The sequence below is a fragment of the Neofelis nebulosa genome, chromosome 9, assembly GCF_028018385.1.
Source record: "Neofelis nebulosa isolate mNeoNeb1 chromosome 9, mNeoNeb1.pri, whole genome shotgun sequence".
Lineage (NCBI taxonomy): Eukaryota > Metazoa > Chordata > Mammalia > Carnivora > Felidae > Neofelis > Neofelis nebulosa.
The window spans coordinates 117,931,076-117,955,328 of record NC_080790.1 but is presented as its reverse complement, the minus strand read 5'-3'; the positions used below and the strand labels follow the sequence as shown (position 1 = coordinate 117,955,328).

Below are 24,253 nucleotides of genomic sequence, written 5' to 3'. Positions count from 1 at the left end.
TTAAGATGCCTAAGAATAGCAATCCATAAAGCCACAGTTATCAAACAGCTACGAACATCAAATCATTCCCTCTGATTTAAAAAGCCAGCTGTGAAAATATGAGAAAGATGAATTTTAATAGTAAGTGTTTAAAAAAAAAACAAAACTGGCCTATTCACTCAATTTGATTAGAAGTGTGTTATAGCTACCAAAAGAGCCAATTCCATGATGTCCAGGAAGTAACAGGCTAGGGTTGCCAGTTAGGTTGTGGATCAGAATATTCTGCACATTGGGTCATGAGTAACGTGTAACATGTCTAGAGGAAAGCAAGCATGTTGGTGAGGTATTTCAAGCAAACCTAAGATGTGATTTGTTTCACGTAATAGATTTTGGCTTGACATAAGGAATAATTTTTCAATAACTAGATCTATCTAGAAATGAATGGGCAGCCATTGGTGGAATACAACAGAAGCTAAGTGACCATATGAAAGGGATATTGCAGGAATGACCACAGCATAAATGGTTGAGAGATGGTTAATTCCTGTTCTACTGCTTATTAGCCATGTGACCTTGAGTGATTTCTCTACATCTCAATTTCCTCACTAGCTAGTAGTAGGTAGGCTATCTGAAATAATGTAAATAGCATTTAGCAAGGCATGTGGCATGGGGAAGTGGTTGATGAGTGTCCACTATCACTACAATTAAAGGGGGTACATGCACTAGGTGAAAGAATGAAGACTAGAGCCCCTAAGAGTTTTTCTAATTGTTAGGATTCCAGGAGAAGGCAGTCATAGTTAAAACTAACAGACTCTCAGGGGTGCCTGGCTGGCTAAGTTGGTAGAGCATGTGACTCTTGATCTCGGGGTTGTGAGTTCAACCCCCCACATTAGGTGTAGAGCTTACAATCAATCAATCAATCAATCAATCAGTCAAACTAACAGACCCCAAGAGTTATGAGAGTAGTCAACCTTTTCAATCAGTAGGGAGATCATAAAGTCAGATGATCAGAATTCAGTGGGATTGTCTGAATGCGAGGAAAGGAAAAAATGGAACACGCCCTCCCATGACTCAGGTATGGCCATGAGATGGTCAATCCTTCCAGAGAAGCCTAGATTATGTCAGGTGGTTACTCATTATTTTGGAACTTTATTGCATCTTTCACTTGGAGGATTTTCCCGGGGTGATATGCCTAATTCTTGCTGGGGAAAGTCCCTTTTGGACACTGTTCAACGAATAATTAAATTACTTACTTTAGGCATATAATTTCAAAACAAGCAAACTTCTAGCTACCATTTTACCAACAAGTCTGCCTTGTAATAACAGTCAAATCACAAATACACACAAAGCACAAATCAACTTCTATTTTCAGAGACCTGAAAAACAAGATTTCTGAACCTTCCAGCTGCAAAATGGCAAAAAATACTGATAAAATATTAAATATATGTTGTGGGTTTTTTTGCAATGTTTATTTATTTATTTTGAGAGAGACAGAGACAGTGCAAACAGGGAAAGGGCAGAGAGAGAGGGAGAGAGAATCCCAAGCAGGCCTTGGCCATCAGCACAGTGCCCAATGCAGGGCTTGATCTCAGAAACCATGACATCATGACCCGAGTTGAAACCAAGAGTCAGACACTTAACTGACTGAGTCATCCAGATGCCCCAGTGTATGTTTTAATGTATAAGTGAGCCAGCAGGAAAATAATGAAAATTTCACAGGAGTCAAAATCAAAGCAAGACTTGTGCTTTATAAATGGTAAATGAGTACAGACTGGCTTTCCACTGGAGGTATCTGCTATATCTAATAACTGAAATTCATTTTAAGGCTACATGGGAAAAAGAAAACAGAACACAGGGGTGGGGAGTCCAGTAGAAGACTCCTACATAAAACTGGACCTCCAAAGGGCTAATCAGGGGTCAATAAACTATGGCACGTGAGCAAAATCTGGCCAGACTCCTGTTGCTGTATGGCCTGTGAACTAACAGTGGTTTTAATACTTTTAATGGTTGAAAAGGAGCAAAAAAAAAAAAAAAAAAAAAAAAAGAGAGAAAGAGAGAGAGAGATTTTTGTGACATGTGAAAATTATGTGAAATTAAAATTTCAGTGTCCACACTTAAAGTTTTATTTGAACACAGACATGCTCATTTGTTTACATGGTATCTCTGGCTACTTTTGTACTACAATAGCAGAGGTGAATAATTACGACAGAGACCATAAGGTCCACAAAACCTAATATGTGGCCCTTTACAAAAAAACCTTGCCTATCCCTGGGCTATAGTACTCTCAGTAGAAGCATAAACTTGAGAGAGAGAAAGAAAGAGAGAAATGGGGAAGAGAAAGGGACAGAAAGTAGGGGGAGAGAAAACAAAACAAAACAAATCCCACAGAAGGAAATAGCAAGAACATTTATTTGCTTCAACTTTTACACAGGATTAAAAAAAAAAAATCTCCATTGAGAAGTCAACCACAACCTGGTCTTCATGTGGGCATAGGGCTTGAATGTGACCCCAAATACTTTCAACCAAAATTTTATTTCACTTCATTTTAAAATTTTATTTTGAGATGGTTCTGGGATGATAGAACCTTTAATCCAACACTATTAGTACAAGTGACCTCAGTTAATTTCTATCATATTTCTGTGCCTCAGTTTCCTCATCTATAAAAATGGGGATAACAACAGTGTCCTCCTCTTCTGCTAGGAAATTCCTAACAGAAGCAAAAGCAAATTCTCTGAAGAAAAACTCTTCCACCTTAGGCCAAAAGGATTCCCACAGAAAAATTTCTAAAGAATGTGAGCTCAGAGTCAAGAATCATAAAACACAGGAGTGAGAACCAGTGGAAAAAACATGTAGCAGAGTCAGGCTCGAAAAGATTTTATTTTTATTTTATTTTTAATTTTTTTAAATTAATTTATTTTATTTAATTTTGAGAGAGAGAGAGCAAGTGCATGAGCAGGGGAGGAGCAGAGAGAGAGAGAGAATCCCAAGAAGACTCCGCACTATCAGTGCAGAACTTGATGTGGAGCTTGATCCCACTAACCATGAAATCATGACCTGAGCTGAAATCAGGAGTTGGGCGCTTAACCGAATGAGTCACTCAGGAGCCCCTGCCCGAAATGACTTTAGTTATTGGTGTTATTAAATAGCATAAAAATATGTTTCATGTGTTTAAAGAATAAAAGAGTGGATGAAAATATAAATTAAGGAAAGAAACTAAAATATGACCAAGAAGATTTGAAAAAAAAAAAAAACTGAATAGAATGTCTAGAAATAAAAAAATTTAATAAGTGAAATATAAAACTTGGTGAATAGACTACATAGCAGATTAGACACAGCTGAAAGGGAGTTAGTGAGTAGAAGACAGATCTGAAAATCATCTACAATACAGTATAGAAAAAGAAAAATGAATGTAGAAAATGTAATAGTCAAGATACATGGAAAATACAGTAAGAAGGTCTGACAAACAACTAATCAGGGTCTTCTCGACACAAATAATAGAATAATGCATATGCTGACAGAAAATAACTATCATCCTAGAATTTTATACCCAATGAAACTATCTTTCAAGAATAAAAGTAAAATAGAAATATTTTCAGACAATTAATTACCAACAGACCCTCACCAAAGAAATTCTATTTCAAGGAGGAAAATAAATCCAAATAGAATGTCTGATATGCAAGAAGGGATGATGAGTGAAAATCATTTGTAATTTTTTCAGTGTATCTAAACAAATATTCATGGTTGAAAACAAGTCAAAATAATTTGTGGTGTTAACAAACTAGTTAAAACAAAACACATTGAATAAAACAGTACATAGGTCGGGAGGAGTGAATGCAGTCCATACTGATTAACTTATGATTTTATTAAGTATGTATTTTTTAAAATTTTTTAATGTTTTTGTTTTTTAATTTATTTTTGACAAAGAGAGAGAGCATGAGCAGGGGAGAGGCAGAGAGAGAGACAGAAACACAGAATCTGAGGTAGGCTCCAGGCTCTGAGCTGTCAGCACAGAGCCCGATGTGGGGCTTGAATTCGTGAACCACAAGATTATGACCTGAGCCGAAGTCAGCTGCTTAACCAACTGACCCACCCAGGTGCCCCTATTAAGTACGTATTTTTAAATATTAAAGGAAACAACTAAAATTTTTTTAAAAATAGAGAACCACCCAAAGTAGTAAAGAGAGAAAAAGAACCCAGAAAAGAATACAACTTAATCATCCAATTGAACTCCCTAAAAGAAGTTAAGAAAGGTGACTTCCCTGCCCCAAAAGATATAAAAAGGCAGGAAAAATAGCATCAGATAGTAGAAATAAATCCAAATATACCTATAGTCACAATAAAAGCAAATAGACTAAGTTATATAATTAAAAGATAAAAGAAATACGGTTCTGAATTAGACAAGAAGGGGTCCAAGGCATTCCTCTGCTCCCTTTAAATCCTGGGGCCAGTATAACAATCCTAAATCCCAGGATCCATGTTTAATTCTCTGTACATACTCAAACAACAATAATAGTTAACACAAATATAGAGCTTACTACACACATGTCAGGAATTGTTCTTAGTGTTTTTCATATATTGCTCAATTACTAGCTAGAAGCTGGATTTTACACCATGGGACCAGGCTAGTCCTGCTCAGATTTCACTCTTATAAGCAGCAATATCTGTCCCAAGAGTCAGTGGGTGGAGCACTCACTGAAGGGAGGCCACATCTGCCTCTCCTGTCCCCAGCCACATCCATGACCTACCCATTTCTCCTGGAGCCGGTTCACCTCCTCTTCATGGGCTGACTTCTGCTGCTGCAGGGCACTGTGCCCCTCTTGCTCAGCGTGGGCCAGCTGTCTGGCTGCGTTCTCCCGCTCCTGCTCTGCCCGGCTCCGTTCAGTGTCCAGTTCCAGCTTCAGGCACCTCACTTCCCCTAAGAAGCCAGGGACAGGTATCTCTCGCTGGGCCTCTGCCCTCTTCCCCTCTCCCTTCTCCCCAGATCTCATAAACAATTTCCATCTGGGAAGCCCTGAGCCTGGCTGGAGGAGGACCTCTGAGCTTCCCATTTGCTTCCAGGCTTTCAAGATCTCCATGGAATGAAGAGTCCCCATCCCAGTTGCAGGGACTGGGGTGGGGTTGGGGGGAGGAGAGGAGGGGTCTCACCTTGAATTACTTCCTTGGCTCGAGTGACAGTTTGAATCTGGACCTCCAGCTGTCCCTTGGTGACCTCTATCAGAGAATTTTGTTGTTGGGCCTCGAACAGATTGCTCTCCAGTTGCTCCTTGGCTGAGCTGTCAGGTTCAGGAATAAGGAAGAGTTCTTACCCATCCAGCCCCTTAACCTTCCTTAAGAGGAGTTGGATTCTAAGTACTGACTACCCAGAGAAATTAGGCGGCAATTACAAATTCATAACTCATTTAGGACCCGTTTACTTTGGGCAGGGAGCTTAGGTTGGCTACTCCTTGCCTTGCAGAACTCTCTCTGTCCTTGGCTGAACTGCGTGTGGGCCCTACCTGAGCCCTAGTAGTTGTTCAGAGAGGTCCTGCCGGTCTCGCTCCACAGCCTGCAGCCGCACCTCTAGGCCTGCTCTCTCCCGTACTAGGGCCTCCTTCTCCTGCACTTCCCGAGCAAGCACTTCGTCCTGTCGCTTCATCTCCTGATGCAGCTGCTCCAGCTGAGCGAAGGCTGCCTCCTGTTGATGGTGAGCCTGAGAGGGAGAAATCGGGGAGATTATAGGGCAGAGGCAGGATCCCCTGGGGCTGCTATCACCAGGTTGGGGCATTGGCCCTTCAGAGACTCTGGACCCAGCTCTGTGAGTCCTGAGCATTGCCCACTCATATAAGTGGCATTTATCTACTTCCCTCATCAACCTGTAGAACTCCCAGCCCAGGAAGCATGTTCTCCTTTGTGCAAGACCCGGGGTTAGGGCTGCAAGAGAACTACCTCTAAGGAGCTTTTAGTCTTTAGAATTAAAACATGTATATCATCAGGAAGAAAGCAATCAGTCTCTGAGAAAGGGATTCTGGGAAGGAAAATTTGTATCATTTTAGGGCAGTGAGAAGTTTGGTAGAGGCAAAAGATGATCTTTGAGCTGTGTCATTGGTTCAGAAAAAATTTACTGAGCCGCTGCTATGTGCTGGACATTGTGCCAAAAGATGGAGGAATAGGGGCGCCTGGGTGGCTCAGTCGGTTAGGCGTCGACTTCAACTCAGGTCATGATCTCACGGTCTGTGAGTTCGAGCCCCGCGTCGGGCTCTGGGCTGATGGCTCGGAGCCTGGAGCCTGCTTCCGATTCTGTGTCTCCCTCTCTCTCTGCCCCTCCCCCGTTCATGCTCTGTCTCTCTCTGTCTCAAAAATAAATAAACGTTAAAAAATAAATAAATAAATAAATAAATAAATAAATAAATAAAATAAAATAAAATAAAAGATGGAGGAATAAAAACAACTAAGACCCAGCCTTGCCTTCAAAGAGCTTTTGGTCTAACGCTGGAGACTGTAAATGGATAATTATAATACAGTAAGGAGGCTGTGGCGGCTGGAACATGCAGGAGGTACTGTTAGAGCATCCAGGAAAAGACATCTAATTCAAACTGGAAAGTGTGAAGTAGTAAGGAATCTGAAGGATTCTTATGGGAATTGTTTAAAAAAAAATCTTTTTTAACGTTTATTTATTATTGAGAGACAAAGAGACACAGAGTGTGAGCAGGGGAGGGGTAGAGAGAGGGAAGACACAGAATCTGAAGTAGGTTCCAGGCTCCGAGCTGTCAGCACAGAGCCCGACGCGGGGCTTGAACTCACGAACTGTGAGATCACTATCTGAGCCAAAGTCAGTCGCCTAACCAACTGAGCCACCCAGGCGCCCCTGGGAATTGTTTTAAAAAAGGGGAAGATGGGGCGCCTGGGTGGCTCAGTCGGTTAAGCGGCCGACTTTGGCTCAGGTCATGATCTCACGGTCCGTGAGTTCAAGCCCCGCATCGGGCTCTGTGCTGACAGCTCGGAGCCTGGAGCCTGTTTCAGATTCTGTGTCTCCCTCTCTCTGACCCTCCCCCGCTCATGCTCTGTCTCTCTCTGTCTCAAAAATAAATAAACGTTACAAAAAAAAAATTAAAAAAAAAAAAAAAAGGGGGAAGATATGGGGCGCCTGGGTGGCTCAGTCGGTTAAGCGTCCGACTTTGGCTCAGGTCATGATCTCGCAGTCCGTGAGTTCGAGCCCCACATCGGGCTCTGTGCTGACAGCTCAGAGCCTGGAGCGTGTTTCAGATTCTGTGTCTCCCTCTCTCTCTCTCACCCTCCCCTGTTCATGCTCTGTCTCTCTCTCAAAAGTAATAAAAATAAAAGATTAAAAAAAAAAAAGGGAAGATGTACCTGAAACCAGTAACACTGGTCACTTTTAGGAAGTAAGACCTTTTCACTTCCTGAATCATTTCTGTCGAGTTTTCATTTTCTACATTGAGTACGTGTGGTATCTTAATGGGATGTATCAGTTTTGTGTTCTCACCTCGCTTAATTTCTCTTGAATTTCTTCCTTCTCTTCCTGGATGCCCCTGAGATCTGCCCGCAGCTCAGCCCCAGTCTCCTCTGCTTTCTGCAGCTGAACCTCCAGGTGAGTGTTCTTCTCCTGCAGGGCGTCCCTACTCCTCTCGGCTTCTGCCAGGCCCAACTGCAAAGTGCTTCTTGCCTGCTCAGCTGCTTCCATTCTGCTGCACATAGATTGGTTCTCCTGTTCCAACTACTGGTCAAAAGGGGAAAGGCATCAAAGACAAATGGTTACAGTTTATAGACCAAGTGCTAAGACGGAAGTCCAAGTAAGACATGAATCTATGACTCATAGGAGAAACACAGGAGGGCTTGTAAGAGAGGGGGACTATGCATTCATTTGGTCTGGTGCCTGTTTTCCAGGTACTAGATGGGTTGATGCTGGGGATGGAGATTAAAAAGGCAAAACCCTCCTCTTAAAGAATTCAGAATAAAGGGAATCTGGAACATTTCTAGGGCTCAAGGGAATAGGAGCAGTGAAGAGACATGTTAACTTTGCAACCTATAAGAAACACACTCTTTGAGATGCAGGCTCTTCAGCAGATCCTTTTCTCGAGATTGCTATTATCTCACACAATGGGATTAAAAACTGAGTCTTCCTTCCAGAGGACACAGGCCTTCTTCCCAGCCCTGGAGATTTTACCCTCCAGCCCAAAGGTGGTTCTGCTGTAGGTGTGGGAGCAGACTATTTTTAATGGCTAAGCCCAGGCCTTATAGTCTTTGCTGCCCTCTGTTCCGTCAATGTTCCTTTTGCTCATTTTAGGACATTTGGGAACTGATCCATCTTGCACTGATCCATTAAGGACTCTTCCCTGTCATGGGCATGAGCTTTACCAGTCACTGGCTTGCCTTCTGTCAGGGCCCAGCCCTTACTCTGTGGATCAGAGAAATCTGTGCTCACCTGGAGAAGCTGCTGGTTCAGTCCAACTTTATCTAAGGCCAAAGCCTCATTTAAGGCACTGAGCTTTGCAGCTGCAGCCCGAAGGTCAGCGACCTCTGCCTTCAGGCTGTTCTCAGAACTAGACAGCTCCGCAACACACCGTTCTGCCTAAAAACAGAGTTAAAGGGTTTCCGTGTTCACGTTTTCCCACCACGGTGAACAGCTCACATCCCCAACAATTGCTGCCGTCCTTGTACAGAGATCAGTTAACGCTCCAATCCTTCCCTTATATTTGAAACAAGTTTTCCCTTCATTCATTCACTCCTTTGTTCATTCATTGAGAAGTGAGAGAGGAGCTCATAGTACAGAGGCACAGACATCAGGATGTAGAAACAACTATCGCTGTGATGACTTCATACACAATGTCAGCACAAAGTGCTCTGGAAACTCAAAAAAAAAAAAAAAAAAGGCATTCATTGAGGTTGGGGGAACCAAAAGTGCTTGGTAGGAGAGCTGGCGATTAAGTTGGGTATTGAGAGGCGAGAAGCGGTTTGTGGTGAGAGAGAGAGGAAAGAAGCAGTCCGTGGGAAGTGAAGAGTACGTGGAAAGCAGCAGAGTCATGAAAATGCATGGCGAAACTGAAGATGTGGCAGGACTCCAGGTATATGGGGAGTCAGGCCAGGTTATAGACCGAGGAGGAAGCCAGAAGGCAAAGGGCTTTGAATGTGGCACCAAGCAGCTGGGAAGCCACTGAATGGTTACAGGAAGGAGACTGATGTAACCAGATTTATACTTTTGAAAAGCATTCTAACTCCAGTGTAGAGTACACTGGGAGGGACAGAACCCAAAAGCAGAGACTAGTAAGTGATGCAGGAAATATGAAGGGTCGAGGCTTGAAGGGTGAAGAATGAGGCAGGCCGTATGGCCTTTGCCTAGAAACATAACTTTCCAAGCCACCCACACCACCCAGCAAGTGAGGGGTGGAGGCCCACGCACCCTGGCCAGTGCCGCGGTCACTTCTGTTTGCTCTTGCCTCAGCAGCTCCCTTTCCAGGTGACTGGACTCCAAGGCTTCCCGAAGTGTGATCAGCTCACTGAGTGATTCAGACTGTTTGGCTTCCAGGCCTGCCAGCGTCTCCTGACTACAAAGGAAAGAGAGGAGGCTGGGGGCCATCTCAGGGAGTGGTCACACCCCAGAAGGGAACAGGAGTGTAATTACCTTTGCCAAGCAAAAGAATGAAGCTCTCTAAAAACTGATATGACCTCCATGACATATACAGTGAAAAAGGCAAGAAATTGGGAGAAATAAGAAAATATACATATATTTGCATAAAGTAGCTGGAAAGATAAAGAGAAAGCAATTAATTATTTTTTTTTTGAGGGGAGAAGGGGCACAGGGGGAGGGAGAGAGAATCTTAAGCAGACACCATGCCCAGCGCAGAGCCTGATGTGGGGCTCTAACCCACAAACCGTGAGATCATGACTTAAGGTGAAATCAAGAGGATGCTTAACCAACTGAGCCACCCAGGCACCCCAAGAGAGCAATCTAAATGGGAAGGAAGGGAAATGGGATGGATGAAGCAGAGAGGTGTATCTCTGTGTTTGTCTTTTTAAGTAGCTTTGACTTTCAGATCGTTATAAATATTTTTTTAAATTTTTTTAATGTTTATTCATTTTTGAAAGAGAGAGAGAGAGAGAAGAATGAGTGGGGAAGGGCAGAGAGAGAGAGGGAGACACAGAATCCAAAGCAGGCTCCAGGCTCTGAGCTGTCAGCACAGAGCCCGACGCGGAGCTTGAACCCACAGACTGTGAGATCATGACCTGAGCTGAAGTTGGCTGCTTAACCAACTGAGCCACCCAGGCGCCCCCAGATCGTTATAAATATTGATAAACGTATTATCAATTCACACTCATTAAATTTAAAAACAATCATCTTTGTGGGTTGTCTTTTCTCCTCCTTGATACAGGGGAGACCATTACTTGCACGAGTCACGACCCTTACAGAAGTCCTTTTGTGCCTACTGGCTGCAAGGAGCTAGGGCACAGGAGAGGAGGGGGATACATATGCCAAAAGTGTAACTGTACCTGTACCTGTAACTGGCACCAGTTACCGAAGACATACCACATGCCAGGCTCTATGCCAGCATTTTGCAAAACAGCATTCTAATCTCCCTGTGATCCTTCAAGGTAAATGCTATCATCTCCATCTTACAAATAAAGTAATCTGCCCAAGTGGCAGGACCATAATTTAAACCACACTTTTGCCAGCTCGAAAGTCCTTGCTTTCTCTATGACGTTATATAGGGGAATTTACAGATTAGCTGGTCTCTTGACTCTGGAATTCCCTTCCTAGACCAACTCATTTCCCATGACTTCCCAGAATTAAGTCCTACCCCTCACCCAGCCCAGCCCACCTTGAACATCTTTGCTGATCTGTCCCTTTCGCCCCTCTCCGCAATCAAAACATGTCAAGGCCCAGCTCAAAGGCCACCATCTCCTCCATGAAACTTTCAATTGTTAACTCTCACTCCCATGCTCCCAGAGGACGCAGCCTGAAGCTCTGTCTCATTCATACTTCATCTGGCCTCATGCACAGTTTGCTATTTACTTGTCTGTTTTCCCCCAGTAGACCACAAACTGCTTGAGATCAGTGCTTGTGTCTTATTTCCTTCTGTATCCCCCGCAGCCCTTATGGGTGCTCAGAAAAGCCTGGGTGAACTTTCTGTATTCATCTTTTTGCAAAAGAAGGAGCGGGAAGCTAATGTGAGCCCACTGCACGCCAGGCTGTGATTCACTCCACTTCCTAAGAGATGGGGGTGGGGTGGAGGAGGGTGTGGAACCGAAGGGAAAATCAAGCCCTAGGAAGGAGGGGACCGGTCACTCACAGGCGCTTCCTTTCACGGACAGCCAGGTGCAGCTCTTCCTGCTGTTCCTCCTTCTCGCCCTGAGCAGAGTCCCCCTGCAGCTGAAGCTCCATGTTGGTCCTTCGCAGTCGCCACGCCTCCTGCTCCAGTACCTCCAGCTGCTGCTGCAGCTCCTCCCTGGTCTTCTGCAGGAGCTCTCGCTCCCTAGAACATGGAGTCCAGAGATGAGCAGAAACCTTGGAACCTCAAATCCTTCCCGGAAGCAGATGTCACAGGGTCAAAGGACAGAGGTGTCTGTTTCCTTTAAAAACCTCATCTTCCAGGGCACCTGGGTGGCTCAGTCAGTTAAGCGTCCAACTTCGGCTCAGGTCATGATATCACGGTTCGTGGGTTCGAGCCGCACGTCAGGCTTTGCACTAATGGCGCGGAGCCTCCTTCGGATTCTTTGATTCCCTCTCTCTCTGCTCCTCCCTCACTCACATTCTCTCTCTCTCTCTCTCTCTCTCTCTCAACAATAAATAAACATAAAAAAAAAACCCTCATCTTTCCTTTTAGGCGGGAAACTGTTGTTTGTTTGTTTTTGTCATCACAAAGATCCAAAACTGAGTGAGCAGGAATAAGCAGAACACAAAGCAAGACAGTCCAGAACTGTGTGACCACAGAGTCACTTCGGGGGGAGGGGCGGGATGAACAGCCCCCTGCTTACTTGCTGAGAGACTCCACCTCTCCCTGGAGGTCCGTGGTCTGCCCTGCCAGAGTGTCACGTTCCCCGGTGAGTTTCTGCAGCCTCTGTCTCAAGGCCTTGACCTCCTCCTCCCACTGATCATGCTGCCTCCGCAAGGAGCTCACAGCTTCCTGACAGCCAGAAAGCTGCTGCCTCAGGTCCTGGGGAGGGAGAGTGACAGAAGTGAGATGGTGAGCAAGAGGAAAGAGCAAAGGAGGGGCGTCAGGGGCCTGAGAGTGGGGCTGGGCGAGGGGGCTGAGGGTGGTACAGGGGTAAGCTAAGAATAGAGATCTGGCTGGTCAAGGGGCGCCTGGGTGGCTCAGTCGGTTGGCTCAGGTCATGATCTCATGGTTCATGAGTTCGAGCCCCGCATCAAGCTCACTGCTGTCAGTACAGAGTCCGCTTTGGGTTTTCTGTCTCCCTCTCTCTGCCCCCCTCTGCTCCTGCTCTCACTCTCAAAAATAAATACACATTTAAAAAAAGAAAAAAGAGCTCTGCACTTAGATTCGGCGCCGGGAGCCCGCGGCCACCGCCATGTCCCATCAGACCGGCATCCAAGCAAGTGAAGATGTTAAAGATATCTTTGCAAGAGCAAGAAATGGAAAATACAGACTTCTAAAAATATCTATTGAAAATGAGAAACTTGTGATTGGCTCATGTAGTCAGCCTTCAGATTCCTGGGATAAGGATTATGATACCTTTGTTTTACCCCTATTGGAGGACAAACAACCGTGCTATATATTATTCAGGTTAGATTCTCAGAATGCCCAGGGATATGAATGGATATTCATTGCTTGGTCTCCAGATCATTCTCATGTTCGTCAAAAAATGCTATATGCAGCAACAAGAGCAACTCTGAAAAAGGAGTTTGGAGGTGGCCACATTAAAGATGAAGTATTTGGAACAGTAAAGGAAGATGTATCATTACATGGATATAAAAAATACTTGCTTTCACAGTCATCTCCTGCCCCATTGACTGCAGCTGAGGAAGAATTACGACAAATTAAAATTAATGAGGTACAAACAGACGTGGGTGTGGACACTAAGCATCAAACACTACAAGGAGTAGCATTTCCTATTTCTCGAGAAGCTTTCCAGGCTTTGGAAAAATTAAGTAACAGACAGCTCAACTATGTGCAATTGGAAATAGACATAAAAAATGAAATTATAATTTTGGCCAGTACGACAAATACAGAACTGAAAGATTTGCCAAAGAGGATTCCCAAGGATTCAGCACGTTACCATTTCTTTCTGTATAAACATTCCCATGAAGGAGACTATTTGGAGTCCATAGTTTTTATTTATTCAATGCCTGGATACACATGCAGTATAAGAGAACGGATGCTGTATTCTAGCTGCAAGAGCCCTCTGTTAGAAATTGTAGAAAGACAATTACAAATGGATGTCATTAGAAAGATCGAGATAGACAATGGGGATGAGTTGACAGCAGACTTCCTTTATGAAGAAGTACACCCAAAGCAGCATGCACATAAGCAAAGTTTTGCAAAACCCAAAGGTCCTGCAGGAAAAAGAGGAATTCGAAGACTTATTAGGGGTCCAGCTGAAAGTGAAGCCACTGCTGATTAAAATCACTATATTAAACATTAGAATACTAGTTTTTTTAAAGTCCAGCTTTTAGTACAGGAGAACTGAAATCATTCCACGTTGACACATAGTAGGGAAAAAATGTACTTTTTGAAAAATAGCACTTTTCACTTCTGTGTGTTTTTAAAATTAAGGTTATAGAAGACTCATGATTTCTATTTTTGAGTTAAAGGTAGTAGAGGGTTTGTCATAGTGATGTTTAATTTGGTCACACTGTTTTCACAGAGTAATAACGATTCCATGCTTTCACATAATTCTTAAAATTTTATACACTTGGGCCAACTCCAGAAAGTCTAATGTCTCAAAGTAAGATACACTCCTTACTACTCTTTAGTGAGACATCAAATTTTTTCTGTAAGGAAGAAAGACCTTAAAATATTCATACTACTTATGAATATGTTAAGGACCAGGTTAGTTATTTTCTAAACTGAGAATTTAGTGTGCCTGGGTAAAGGTGGAAAGTTGCTGACTCTGAGAAGCAACGCTTAACTCAGCCTGTGGGGTCACGTCTGCAACTTGTAGAAACACTGTTTCATGGCAGCAGTCTTTTCTATTTGACTTTTTTGTTTTTAAATGGCATTAAAGTTTCAGAAGATCAGTTCACTCTGAAACCTTAAGGGTACCAGATATTTTCTATACTGCAGGATTTCTGATGACGTTGGAAGACCTATTTGAACAGCTTTAGTAAATTCTCTCTCTAATGCTTTACAAAATTACCTTTTCAAAAGTCATTTCCTTATATAGTGTGAGGCCAAACATTTATGTTTAGATTGAATATTAATATCCTTAAAAAAACAAAAGTCAACAATGTTGAAAGAGTTTTAAATATCAAGACTGATTTTTCTCCAGAACCACATATTTATAGGCAAATTGTGTTCTTTATTACTTTTAAGCATACTCAGATTTAATAAAATTGTTGGAAAGTCCTAGTACTTAACAGCCTAACACAAATTAAACACTTAAGAATCTGGTTTCAATTTATATCTTATTTCAAAACACATTTAACTGTTTTTAAAGCTTTGCATTTCAACTACAACCTACAGAAATTTAGAAATTTTGAGCCTTTTTTTTTTTTGATACTTGAAATAAGGAAGGAGTTAGATAGAACACTTCGTCATGTTAAATCTGATAAACCTGCTGCAAGAGCCATAACTGGGAGGAGTTTTCTAAATGAACGATGGGGATCCAGGATTTCGAATTTCTTGATCTAAACTTTATGCTGCATAAAACATATTAGAAATGCACATTTCATAGTATAAAATATGAAACACATTTTTATACCTTATTATCTAAGGTACTATATGCACCTTTCAAAAATTCCATGTGTGTTCAAGTAAAGCATATTAGAATAATTATGGGTTGACAGGATTTTTTTCTAGAGTTAAGAGTATTTGTGTGGGGTTTTGTTTGTTTACAGTTAATCAGACTATAATATTTAAACATGCAAAATAATTGGCAGTAATGTTGCACTTGTTTTCTAAAGATACACTTTAGTTGTTTCATGGGTGCCCACGTAGACACACATATACACAAATTACTGCGTTGAGAATCCTAGAGTTGTGTTGCAGGCCATAGCTGAAGCTGTATTTTCAATCAGAAAGAACATTAAGCCTGTAATGAAGGTATAAAATAATTTGGTAGTGAATGTTTTTTTGTACCATTCATGTGCAATTATAGTCTAAATTTTACACTACATGAAAGTAAATGGACATTCCAGAATATAGATGTGATTATATAGTCTTTAATTATTATTAAACCAAGATTGCTGAAAATCAGTGATGCATTTGTTATAGAGTATAACTCAGTGTTTACAATATGTTTTGGTGACATCATAACAATCAAAGGTGAATAAAATATTCCCAGTAAATTTATATAGCAGTAAAGAATTACATGCCTTCTGTGGACATTTTATAAGTGCATTTTATATTGCAATAAAATTTTTTTCTCTTTAAAAAAAAAAAAAAAAAAAAAAAATAAAAAAATAAAAAAATAAAAAAAGAAAAAAGAGATGTGCCCAGTTTTAGCCAGTCGAGAAGACAGAGGATCAAAGATTACTGGGCTTCTGTGGTTCCCAGAGTCTCAGAGTCCATCATCTTCACATGTGAATTGGGGGAGTGGGGGCAGTCATGGAGATAGTTTAGTGTGGCTGGGACCATCAGAGCTGGAGAACACTTACCCACGGTCTCCCAGGGCTCCAGTTGTGTACCTTTGTGTAATGCTATACGAAAGTTGCGTGCAAAGTGAAACGCACAGAAAATGGTGCCCGTTACCCACAAGTACAACTGGGCAGACACTGAGAGCTTCTAAAGAGCACTTTGGGGGTATTGACCAAACACCTCATGACTAGTCAACATAGTGAAAGGGGCAGTCCAGGCCAGGAGGGTGCCTGGGGCACAAATCAATTTAGACACCCAGTCCCGTGGCTGAGGAGGAATGGTGGGGCTCTCACCTGCACAGCCTGGCGTCTTCGAGTCACCACTGAACGCACCAGAGTAAGAGCCTTGCCTGGGTCCTGGGAATCAAACTGGGAGGAGTCGCCACTAGGGTCCAACTCCAAGGAGCTCTCGTGACCACAGCCTGGGGTCATACCGTCCCCTTCTTCCACCATGACCTGAAACCCACCACAGCACAGTCACCACCCTGCCGACCAAGGCCTAGAGTCCACACAGAAGACGTGATACTACAGGCTGGGCCAACCTGATGTTTTCCTTCTCAGCTCCTCTCCCAGGGGGGTGGGAGGAGGGTATCTAAGAGCAAAAAGGATTGATTTCTCCAACTCCTCACCTTTGGTCACCCAAACCTAGGACTAGCAACAAGAGCACTTTCTGAGGTAATAAGAAATGAAGAAATGAAGAAAGGGGATACCGACATAACAAAGACCAGAATCTAGCCACCGGTCTGAGAACTGCAGCCGGCACTAAGAGGGCCTGTTCCAGCAGGCAGTGCTAGCACATGAATGCTTAGCTACCCCTTAGGGTGCCAGTCTTCAAATACATTCAGAGAACTCATTACCCAAAGTCCCTAAGCCCAAGTACCTCAGAGAGTGAATATCTAAGCATGACTAAGAGGACATGGAGGCCTGGGGAGGAGTGAGCCATAGCCCAGTTACCACAAACAGAAGGCTTACCAGTACCTGGGTTATATCCCTGATCACCTGCTGTAAAGACAGCTTCTCCTCTTGGGCATTCCTACTAAGTGATGTCTCATGGTCCATTAATTCTGCATGGTTTTTCTCCTGAACAGGGAACAAGATAGAGCTGTGAGCCAACCTCTCAGAAGCATCTATCATTCCACCCTCCAAATCAACCAGAATCTCATTCTGTCTCTTCTGTCAACCCCACTTTTTCTCTGACCACACGTGAGTGCTACTAATGTCCCAGGACTCTGAAGACAGTGTGATGTGGTGATTAAGAGTTCAGACTGAGTGAGTCAGAGGTCCAAATTAGACGGCCTGGATTAGAGTTCTTGCTCTATCACCTTCCTAAGATTGGTAACCTTAGGCAACTGCTTCTATGAGCTTCATTCTCTTTAACATAGGAATAATTAACAGCAACCACTTCACACATTTTTGTTGAGGCTTGAATGAAAAAGATGCATATAAATTACTCAACATAGTGCCTGGCACAAAAGAAATGCTCAATGAATATCAGCTATCATTGGAGGGAGAATGGCAGCTGCCTCTGTACAGCAAACAGATGCTTGAGATCTAAGGCTAGACAAGAGAAACCCCTAAGCCTCAGAGCTAGCAGTAAACTTGAAGACTCAAGATTTCCTCAGTTCCTTCTGATCACATTGTTAGCGAAGACCTCAAGACACAGACCTGCAGCTGTGTTTTCTTTGGCCTACACAAAATTTGAACCATCGTTTATACATTGAGAGATTTTATGAATTGAGAAATTCTGACTTTCTGGCTCTTCTCAAAAAGTTAACAGATGCTAGGGGCGCCTGGGTGGCTCAGTTGGTTAAGCATCCGACTCCTGATCTCAGCTCAGGTCTTAATCTCAGGGTCGTGAGTTTGGGCAATGAATTGGGCTCCATGCTGGGTGTGAAGCCTACTTAAAAAAAAAAAAAGAAATAAATACAAATACAAATAAAAAATAAAAAGTTAACAGATGGGCCAGACCAGCCCCCATTCCTACATGGCAATAATTTCCTGAAGTTGAACAGCGGGTGTCTCCTCCAGATGAGACATGTATTCTTTAGGGTCTGGAGTCCCTACTATGCCTCGTCATTTTCTCAATATTGAAATCAAGTGTCCCCTGTAGTACTCAAAACTAACTACGATAGCGCTAGAAAACCCAAATCCTTACAAGGGAACCCACTTCACTCTTTGGCATTATCTGGGTACTATGGACATTTGAATTTGCAAATTCCTGATCAAAAGGAACCAAAAAGGCATAAACAACTCTGAATCCCTGTAGATGCCAGCTCAGATAATACCAGGGGTTTGCATGAGGATAGGCATACAGGACCCGCCTAATAAAAGAGATCAAATTCTTAGAAACGAAAGGAAATGTGGAATCAAGCCAGAGGTTCTCACGTCCAACTTTAGAGAGTCCCTTTGATAATATCTCTGGCAAATGTGAAGCCAGAGACACAAACCTCACTCTTCCACAGGGCAGACTGTTCACCTACTGAGCAGCTTTAGCTGTTAGACAAACTCTACCACCCTGTGACTTCTAGTCATCAACATTGCTTGTGCCCGCCTGGAAAACATCAAACAAGTCAACTCTTTTCCCCAATGTCAGTCCTTCAGATTTGTGATGGCAGCCATCATATCTTCCTCAAGCCCTTTTTGCTCCAAGCTAACCATTGCTATATTCCTCAGTTGTTTCCCATATGACTAGGTTTTGAATCACACATCCCCATCCTTTGCCAGGTGCCTCTTAATGTATGTCCCACTCTCTCCGATGAGGACACACCACATGCATACATCGTTGTAGTTTCCCCAGGAATATACCAGTATTTACTGGTGAATGCAAAAATGAATGAATGAATAAGTATTCAGATTCAGCCAAAATTTATTTTTTAGCATTTTGTCAAGGAACATTTAACTGGTATCTTGCATTATCTATCCATAAAGGACAAGGAACCTATAGGCCCACTCCCAACTCCTTTCCCGAACAAAGGATCATGTACCAGGATCTCCATTGCCTCTCTCAGAGCCTTTAACATCTTCTCATAATCTTCATTTTGCTTCTGAGCCTGGGTCAGTAGAACAGAGAGCTCGGTCACCCTGAAGAGAAGAGCATAGCACTGTCATTTGGGCAGTGCACTGAGGTGACAGAGCTACTATGCAGCACGCCCCAGCCCCAACCCAGACATTCCCACTACAGCCTCCCCAGAGTCACTTGGGTGCCCCTGGCCCCTGCACTCCCTGAAGACCATATGATACTACAGTCTTGAACTGGGGGGGTTGGGGGGGTAGTCAAAAGCCACTCAGACACATGCAGAGATTTACCACATCTCAAGGCTGGAACACGTGTTTAGGGGCCCGAGAGCTGAAGGAAAGCCCTGGCCCGGGCCCTTCCAGGCCCCGCTTGATCTTGAAGTCAAGCACCCTGAAGCCAATAAGAACATCAGAATTGCCACATTGGACAGTCCCAAGGTCCCTCCAGCCCAAGGGTCTGACTCTGATAAGGAAAGAGGAGGGGCCATTCAGGAAGATTATGGTCAACCTCTGTGATATTAACCTTAAGGTTCAGGGAAATCATCATACATCTTTATTACTTTATGCTATATCCTGGAGTTCAGTATCTGGTATTATATGGGTAGCTAAATAAACATTTCTTTTTTTCTTTTTTAAGATTTTATTTTTTGGGGCGCCTGGGTGGCTCAGTCGGTTAAGCGGCTGACTTCGGCCCAGGTCATGATCTCACAGGTCTGTGAGTTTGAGCCCCGCGTCGGGCTCTGTGCTGACAGCTCAGAGCCTGGAGCCTGTTTCAGATTCTGTGTCTCCCTCTCTCTGACCCTCCCCCGTTCATGCTTTGTCTCTGTCTCAAAAATAAATAAACGCTAAAAAAAAAAAAAAGATTTTATTTTTTTAAGTAACCTCTACACCCAACATGGGGCTCAAGCTCACAACCCCAAGATCAAGAGTCGTATGCTCTATTAGCTGAGCCGGCCAGGCACCCCTAAATAAATATTTCTTGAATGAATGCTATCCGGGAGTTAAATTTCTTTTCTTTCTTTCTTTTTTTTTTTTTTTTTTTTTTTAGTCTTAATAATTATATTCTGTATCATCTCTAAGAGCCTCTATTCACCGTATGGCCATTAATTTAATGATTGTATCTTTAAACAAACATCCATTGAATGTTAGTGTATGGCAGACGAAGTGCAAAGCACTAGAGACATAAACGTACTAAGACGTGGTCTCTGTCCTTGGCGCCTCCCAGCGCTTCACAACCCAGAACAAAACAGACTGCTATTTACATACATCACCAATAGGTGGTGACACAACCCTAGCCATGGGGTATAAACCCAACTCTGCACTGAAATTCAAATGGGGCTCTTTGCTTATGTCTCTGCCCTTCTTACATTATTTTTAAAAAGCCTATTTTATCAAAATCCAAAAAACAGAAGAACCTAACAACAAAAAAAAGGTTAATAATCAGTGAGAAACAGTGAGATCAATATTATAACCAGCAGGTCAAAAGACCACACCAAGGCATAGTAATTCAACAGGCTACTGAGGTCAGGGAAAGCTTCACAGAAGAGGTGACATTTGCCTTAAGGGATGAGGCAGAGGGAGAAGGGAAAGAGGCCTTCCAGGCTAAGGTCAGCATGTACAAAGGCAGGGGGGTGTGGAAGAGCTTGGCTGTTCTGGGAATGGTGAGTAGTTTAGTGTTGACTGAAGACAGTCGTAGCTAGCTCTATAAATCAACATGAGAGACACTGAGCTGCAGGATGGTGTGAGGGCAGAGGACAGTGACATGGCCTCAACTGGGGCACCGGGTTCCAAACTAAACTCCCTCCGCAACTTCCTTCTTGTGGGAGGAATGCTCTTCACACCTTCCACCCCCCACCACCCATCTCTATCTCTCTAAAGGAGTCAACACCCTCAACAACCCCTTCCTAGGACCCTAGCCCATCTCACCGATCCTGCAGCCCAGCCTTCTCCAGATCCCCTTGACTCTTCAGCTGTATTAACTCCTGGCTCCTTTCATGGACTTCCTTCTCCAGCTTCTGGGTCTTGGTTAGTAGAAGCAGCAGCTGAGTTGGCTCACTCCCATCCAGTCTCCCAGATCCATCAGGTTCTCCAGACCGGGCACCCACAGTCAAGCGGAGACAACAGGTCAACAGGGACCCTGAAAGCCTCACATGCTCAGCCTTGAGCTCCGTCAGATCTCTGAGTACAAGCAAGGAAAGAGCAGACTCCAGTAGGGACCGAGGAAGGGAGCATGGAGATCAGGCCCAGGGAAGCCTGAGGAGCAGGTTCTGGGGAAAGTCATCTGAATCCAACAATATCATCCCTCCCCACCCACTCTTCTACCCCCCCTTCCCCTGTCCCCCACTTCTACAGCAACCCACTCTCATTAAGTCTAGAATCAGTAGGGGCAAACCTCCCCTCTTATCCCCACACTAACCTGTCAGTGGCTGACTTCATTTCCAGGAAGTGGCGTCGGAAGGTCACCACCTCCCGCCACAGACCAAGAAGGCGACCGTGCTCCCCTTTCAGGTAGCCCTTGAAGAACTGCATATTCAGAAATCCAGGTCATATCAAAGGGCAGAAGTCTGTCTTTTGCCAGCGCAGGAGTCTAGGACTCCTCCTGGCTCCCCGGGGTAGGGAAAGACGGACTCACGGGAGACAGCTTACGACTGGGTACCTATATTCAGGTCACGCTTAAGAGTTTAAGTTATCAGTGGTATTCAGGAGGTCAAAGGGCCTGAGACGGTATATGACCTTCCTTTGAGCTGATCATAAAAAGATAAACAGTAGTTCCTCAACAAACGGGAACCATTGCCATTATTACCACCGACTTAGAATAAAGATCCAAGGGCATACCACATGCAAATCGCCTAACAAAATACCTGTCATGCAGCAAAGGCTTAGGAGACATTAGTTTCATTAGCTGGGATCTGAAAATTCCTCAAGGTCTGTATCCGTTTTTTCTTCTCCATTCACGTTTACTAGCTACCTTTTGAGCATCTAAATATACACGCCTCCGGAAGAGGGGAGTCAGCGAGATTTCAGCTCTGTCTAAAACCAAAGCTGGCCACTTATGCAGGGACAGAGCTGCCCTGAGTGTCATTTCACTTGCCAGTAAAACCTCGACTAGGTAGATAAGGACAGTAGTCAGCCAAGAGCCGCAGCAGGGCAAAGCGGCCGGCCCGAGTAGGGAGGAGGCTCAGGGACTTTAGCAACAGTTCAGCTTCCATCCAGGTTCCTAAGTTAACCTTTCCCAGCACTGACGGGGATGGTGGTGCCCCAAGCATAAGCCCCCCCAGCCTCGTGGTTACAACCCCTTATTCCTCCTACCTCCTGCTCCATCTGCCACTGGCTCTCCTTCCTCATTAGCTCATCCCGGGCTCGGCTCCAGTCCACTGTCAGTTTTTCCACATCTTCCCGAAGTGCTTTATTCACCATGTCAGCTTTTTCCATGTGCAGTCGAAGCTGGGTGTTCACCTCTGCTAGACTCTCACACCTGCACTGGGGAGGGGCGGGAACAAGTGCAAAATAAAGGCTTGATCCAACCCTCGGACCTCTTGGAGTAAGATGACAAACATTGGAATTTTCCACTGCCCGGAACTGGAGGGCTAAGGCTGAGGTGCATGGTTTTATCCATGTTGGCCCTCAGGGCAGAGGTTTCCTCTCAGCCTTCAGAACCCACTGGCTACCAGCATCACCCCCAGCCAGAGAACATGGGGTTCATCACCTCTGTTGCTCCTCTTCCAATCGGACCAGCAGCTGTTCCAGGCTTGGCTCCTCCACACTTTCCCACCTCGGAGAGATTGGTCCCTTAGCCAGATAGAAACAAGTCTTATTTACCTCCAAAGAGAAGACCACTCAGATCAATTCCCTGATGCCCCCTTCTGCACAACCTTTTTATTCCTTCTTTTTATTCTTTTGATTCCTTCTCTCCTCTGTTAGCAATATGTCTCTTTTCTCGATCGCTACATCCTGAAGGTAAATCCATTGCATCCCCTTTTCTAAAAGTGAACCAGTGACCTCTCCTCAAAGGTGGCATTTGGTAATGAAAAGAGTTTTCAACCTAAGAAGCATAAGACATATCTTTCACTAATGGCCTTGACTTCTATAACACTACATTTTGGACCTCAGGAAGTTATTCAACTTCTCTGAGCCACAAAGTCTTCACTACAAAATGAAGGAGTTACCATTCCTCTCAGAAAGTTGCCTTGCAGGTTAAGTGACATCATAACATGACAATGCTGAATGGTGCCTGGCCTACATAGAATGGTGCTCAGTAAGTTTTGGTTCTTTCCCTCCTCTGAGAGAACTTTCCTGAGAGTAATGTGAGAAGGTGCCGAGAGAGAGCTGGAACAAAGGCAAATGGGTCTTTCAAAGCCAGGTCAACCCAGCCAACAGCACAAATAAATCCCTCTGCCACAAACATGCTTTTTAGGCCTGCAAAGGCCCACTGCTAAGACAGATAAACACTGACACCTTCTGGAGGAAAAATGCATTTCTTCCTTCTGATTCCACATCCTTTCCAATCTGATTAAGTCTCCCGAAGCTGCATTTTGTCCTTAGAGAGCCAAAGGTTGGCGTCTGACAGGCCCGGAATAGCTAGTCCAATGAAAGTATCTGTGTGATAAAGCTCTCAGGGGCTGAACACAGAAAGAGACTTCCACCAAACACTGCCTTATCACACCCCAACCTCCCTTAGCCAGCAAACAAGGCCTTCCTTACAAGCATACTCACTGAGGGCTCAGGGGGAACCCAAAACAGCCTCACTCACCCCAGAGGCTTCCAGCCGCTTCTCCAGCTCTTGGCACCAGGTCCGGTACTGTAACACCTGAGGCAAACAGAGCAGGATGTGGGCAATGGGCAAGCCTGGTACAAACAGCCCAAAACAAAGGCCCTGGAGGATCTTGGGCAAACCTGCTGTGAACAGGGTCCGAGTGATAACAGTGAGGTAGGGCCAGAACATCTTGTTGCTTCTATCTGGTCCATTAATAATACTTTCTCTATGCCTCTCATATTGGAGAGGTAAGATTATGGACTTTGGAACCAGAAAACACAGGCTCAGGTCCTAGCTCTATCCTAGGAGAGCAAACATAGACAACTAATTTAGCCCTTGTGGCCACCATCTTTAAATATATATATATTTTTAATTTTTTTAATGTTTATTTATTTTTGAGACAGAGAGAGACAGAGCATGAATGGGGGAGGGTCACAGAGAGAGGGAGACACAGGATCCGAAGCAGGCTCCAGGCTCTGAGCTGTCAGCACAGAGCCCGACGCGGGGCTCGAACCCACGGACCGTGAGATCATGACCTGAGCCGAAGTCGGGCGCCCAACCGATCGAGCCACCCAGGCGCCCCAATGGCCACCATCTTTAAAGGGGACAGGATAGGGGCGCCTGGGTGGCTCAGTTGGTTAAGCGTTCGACTTCAGCTCAGGTCATGATCTTGCAGTCTGAGTTCAAGCCCCGAGTCGGGTTCTGTGCTGACAGCTCAGAGCCTGGAGCCTGCTTCAGATTCTGTGTCTCCTTCTCTCTCTGCC

At 44.2% G+C, this 24,253-nt stretch overlaps 2 protein-coding genes across 10 annotated transcripts in view; one reads left to right on the top strand and one right to left on the bottom strand.

Moving 5' to 3' along the window:
* The window catches only part of CEP250 (centrosomal protein 250), a 55,400-nt gene that overhangs the window by 22,143 nt on the left and 9,004 nt on the right, over window positions 1–24,253 (bottom strand). For 5 of the 9 annotated variants that reach the window (XM_058685407.1, XM_058685405.1, XM_058685410.1 and 2 more), the window contains 16 exons: window positions 23,487–23,543; window positions 22,443–22,525; window positions 22,046–22,211; window positions 21,153–21,259; window positions 20,663–20,914; window positions 18,706–18,802; window positions 16,694–16,801; window positions 16,016–16,177; window positions 11,944–12,122; window positions 11,259–11,441; window positions 9,371–9,515; window positions 8,396–8,542; window positions 7,457–7,687; window positions 5,472–5,665; window positions 5,122–5,249; window positions 4,722–4,891 (listed from right to left, as the gene is read on the bottom strand). In XM_058685407.1, coding sequence (XP_058541390.1) covers window positions 4,722–4,891; window positions 5,122–5,249; window positions 5,472–5,665; window positions 7,457–7,687; window positions 8,396–8,542; window positions 9,371–9,515; window positions 11,259–11,441; window positions 11,944–12,122; window positions 16,016–16,177; window positions 16,694–16,801; window positions 18,706–18,802; window positions 20,663–20,914; window positions 21,153–21,259; window positions 22,046–22,211; window positions 22,443–22,525; window positions 23,487–23,543 — 2,409 coding nt within the window. Of the gene's footprint in view, window positions 1–4,721; window positions 4,892–5,121; window positions 5,250–5,471; window positions 5,666–7,456; window positions 7,688–8,395; window positions 8,543–9,370; window positions 9,516–11,258; window positions 11,442–11,943; window positions 12,123–16,015; window positions 16,178–16,693; window positions 16,802–18,705; window positions 18,803–19,027; window positions 19,123–20,662; window positions 20,915–21,152; window positions 21,260–22,045; window positions 22,217–22,442; window positions 22,526–23,486; window positions 23,544–24,253 lie in introns of those variants that run through there. The other 4 variants (XM_058685408.1, XM_058685409.1, XM_058685411.1 and 1 more) reach the window with 4 other exon arrangements.
* Window positions 12,460–15,437, top strand: LOC131485687 (twinfilin-1). Its single transcript, XM_058685418.1, has one exon. The coding sequence runs from the start codon at window positions 12,496–12,498 to the stop codon at window positions 13,546–13,548; it is 1,053 nt and encodes a 350-aa protein (XP_058541401.1). The 5' UTR covers window positions 12,460–12,495; the 3' UTR covers window positions 13,549–15,437.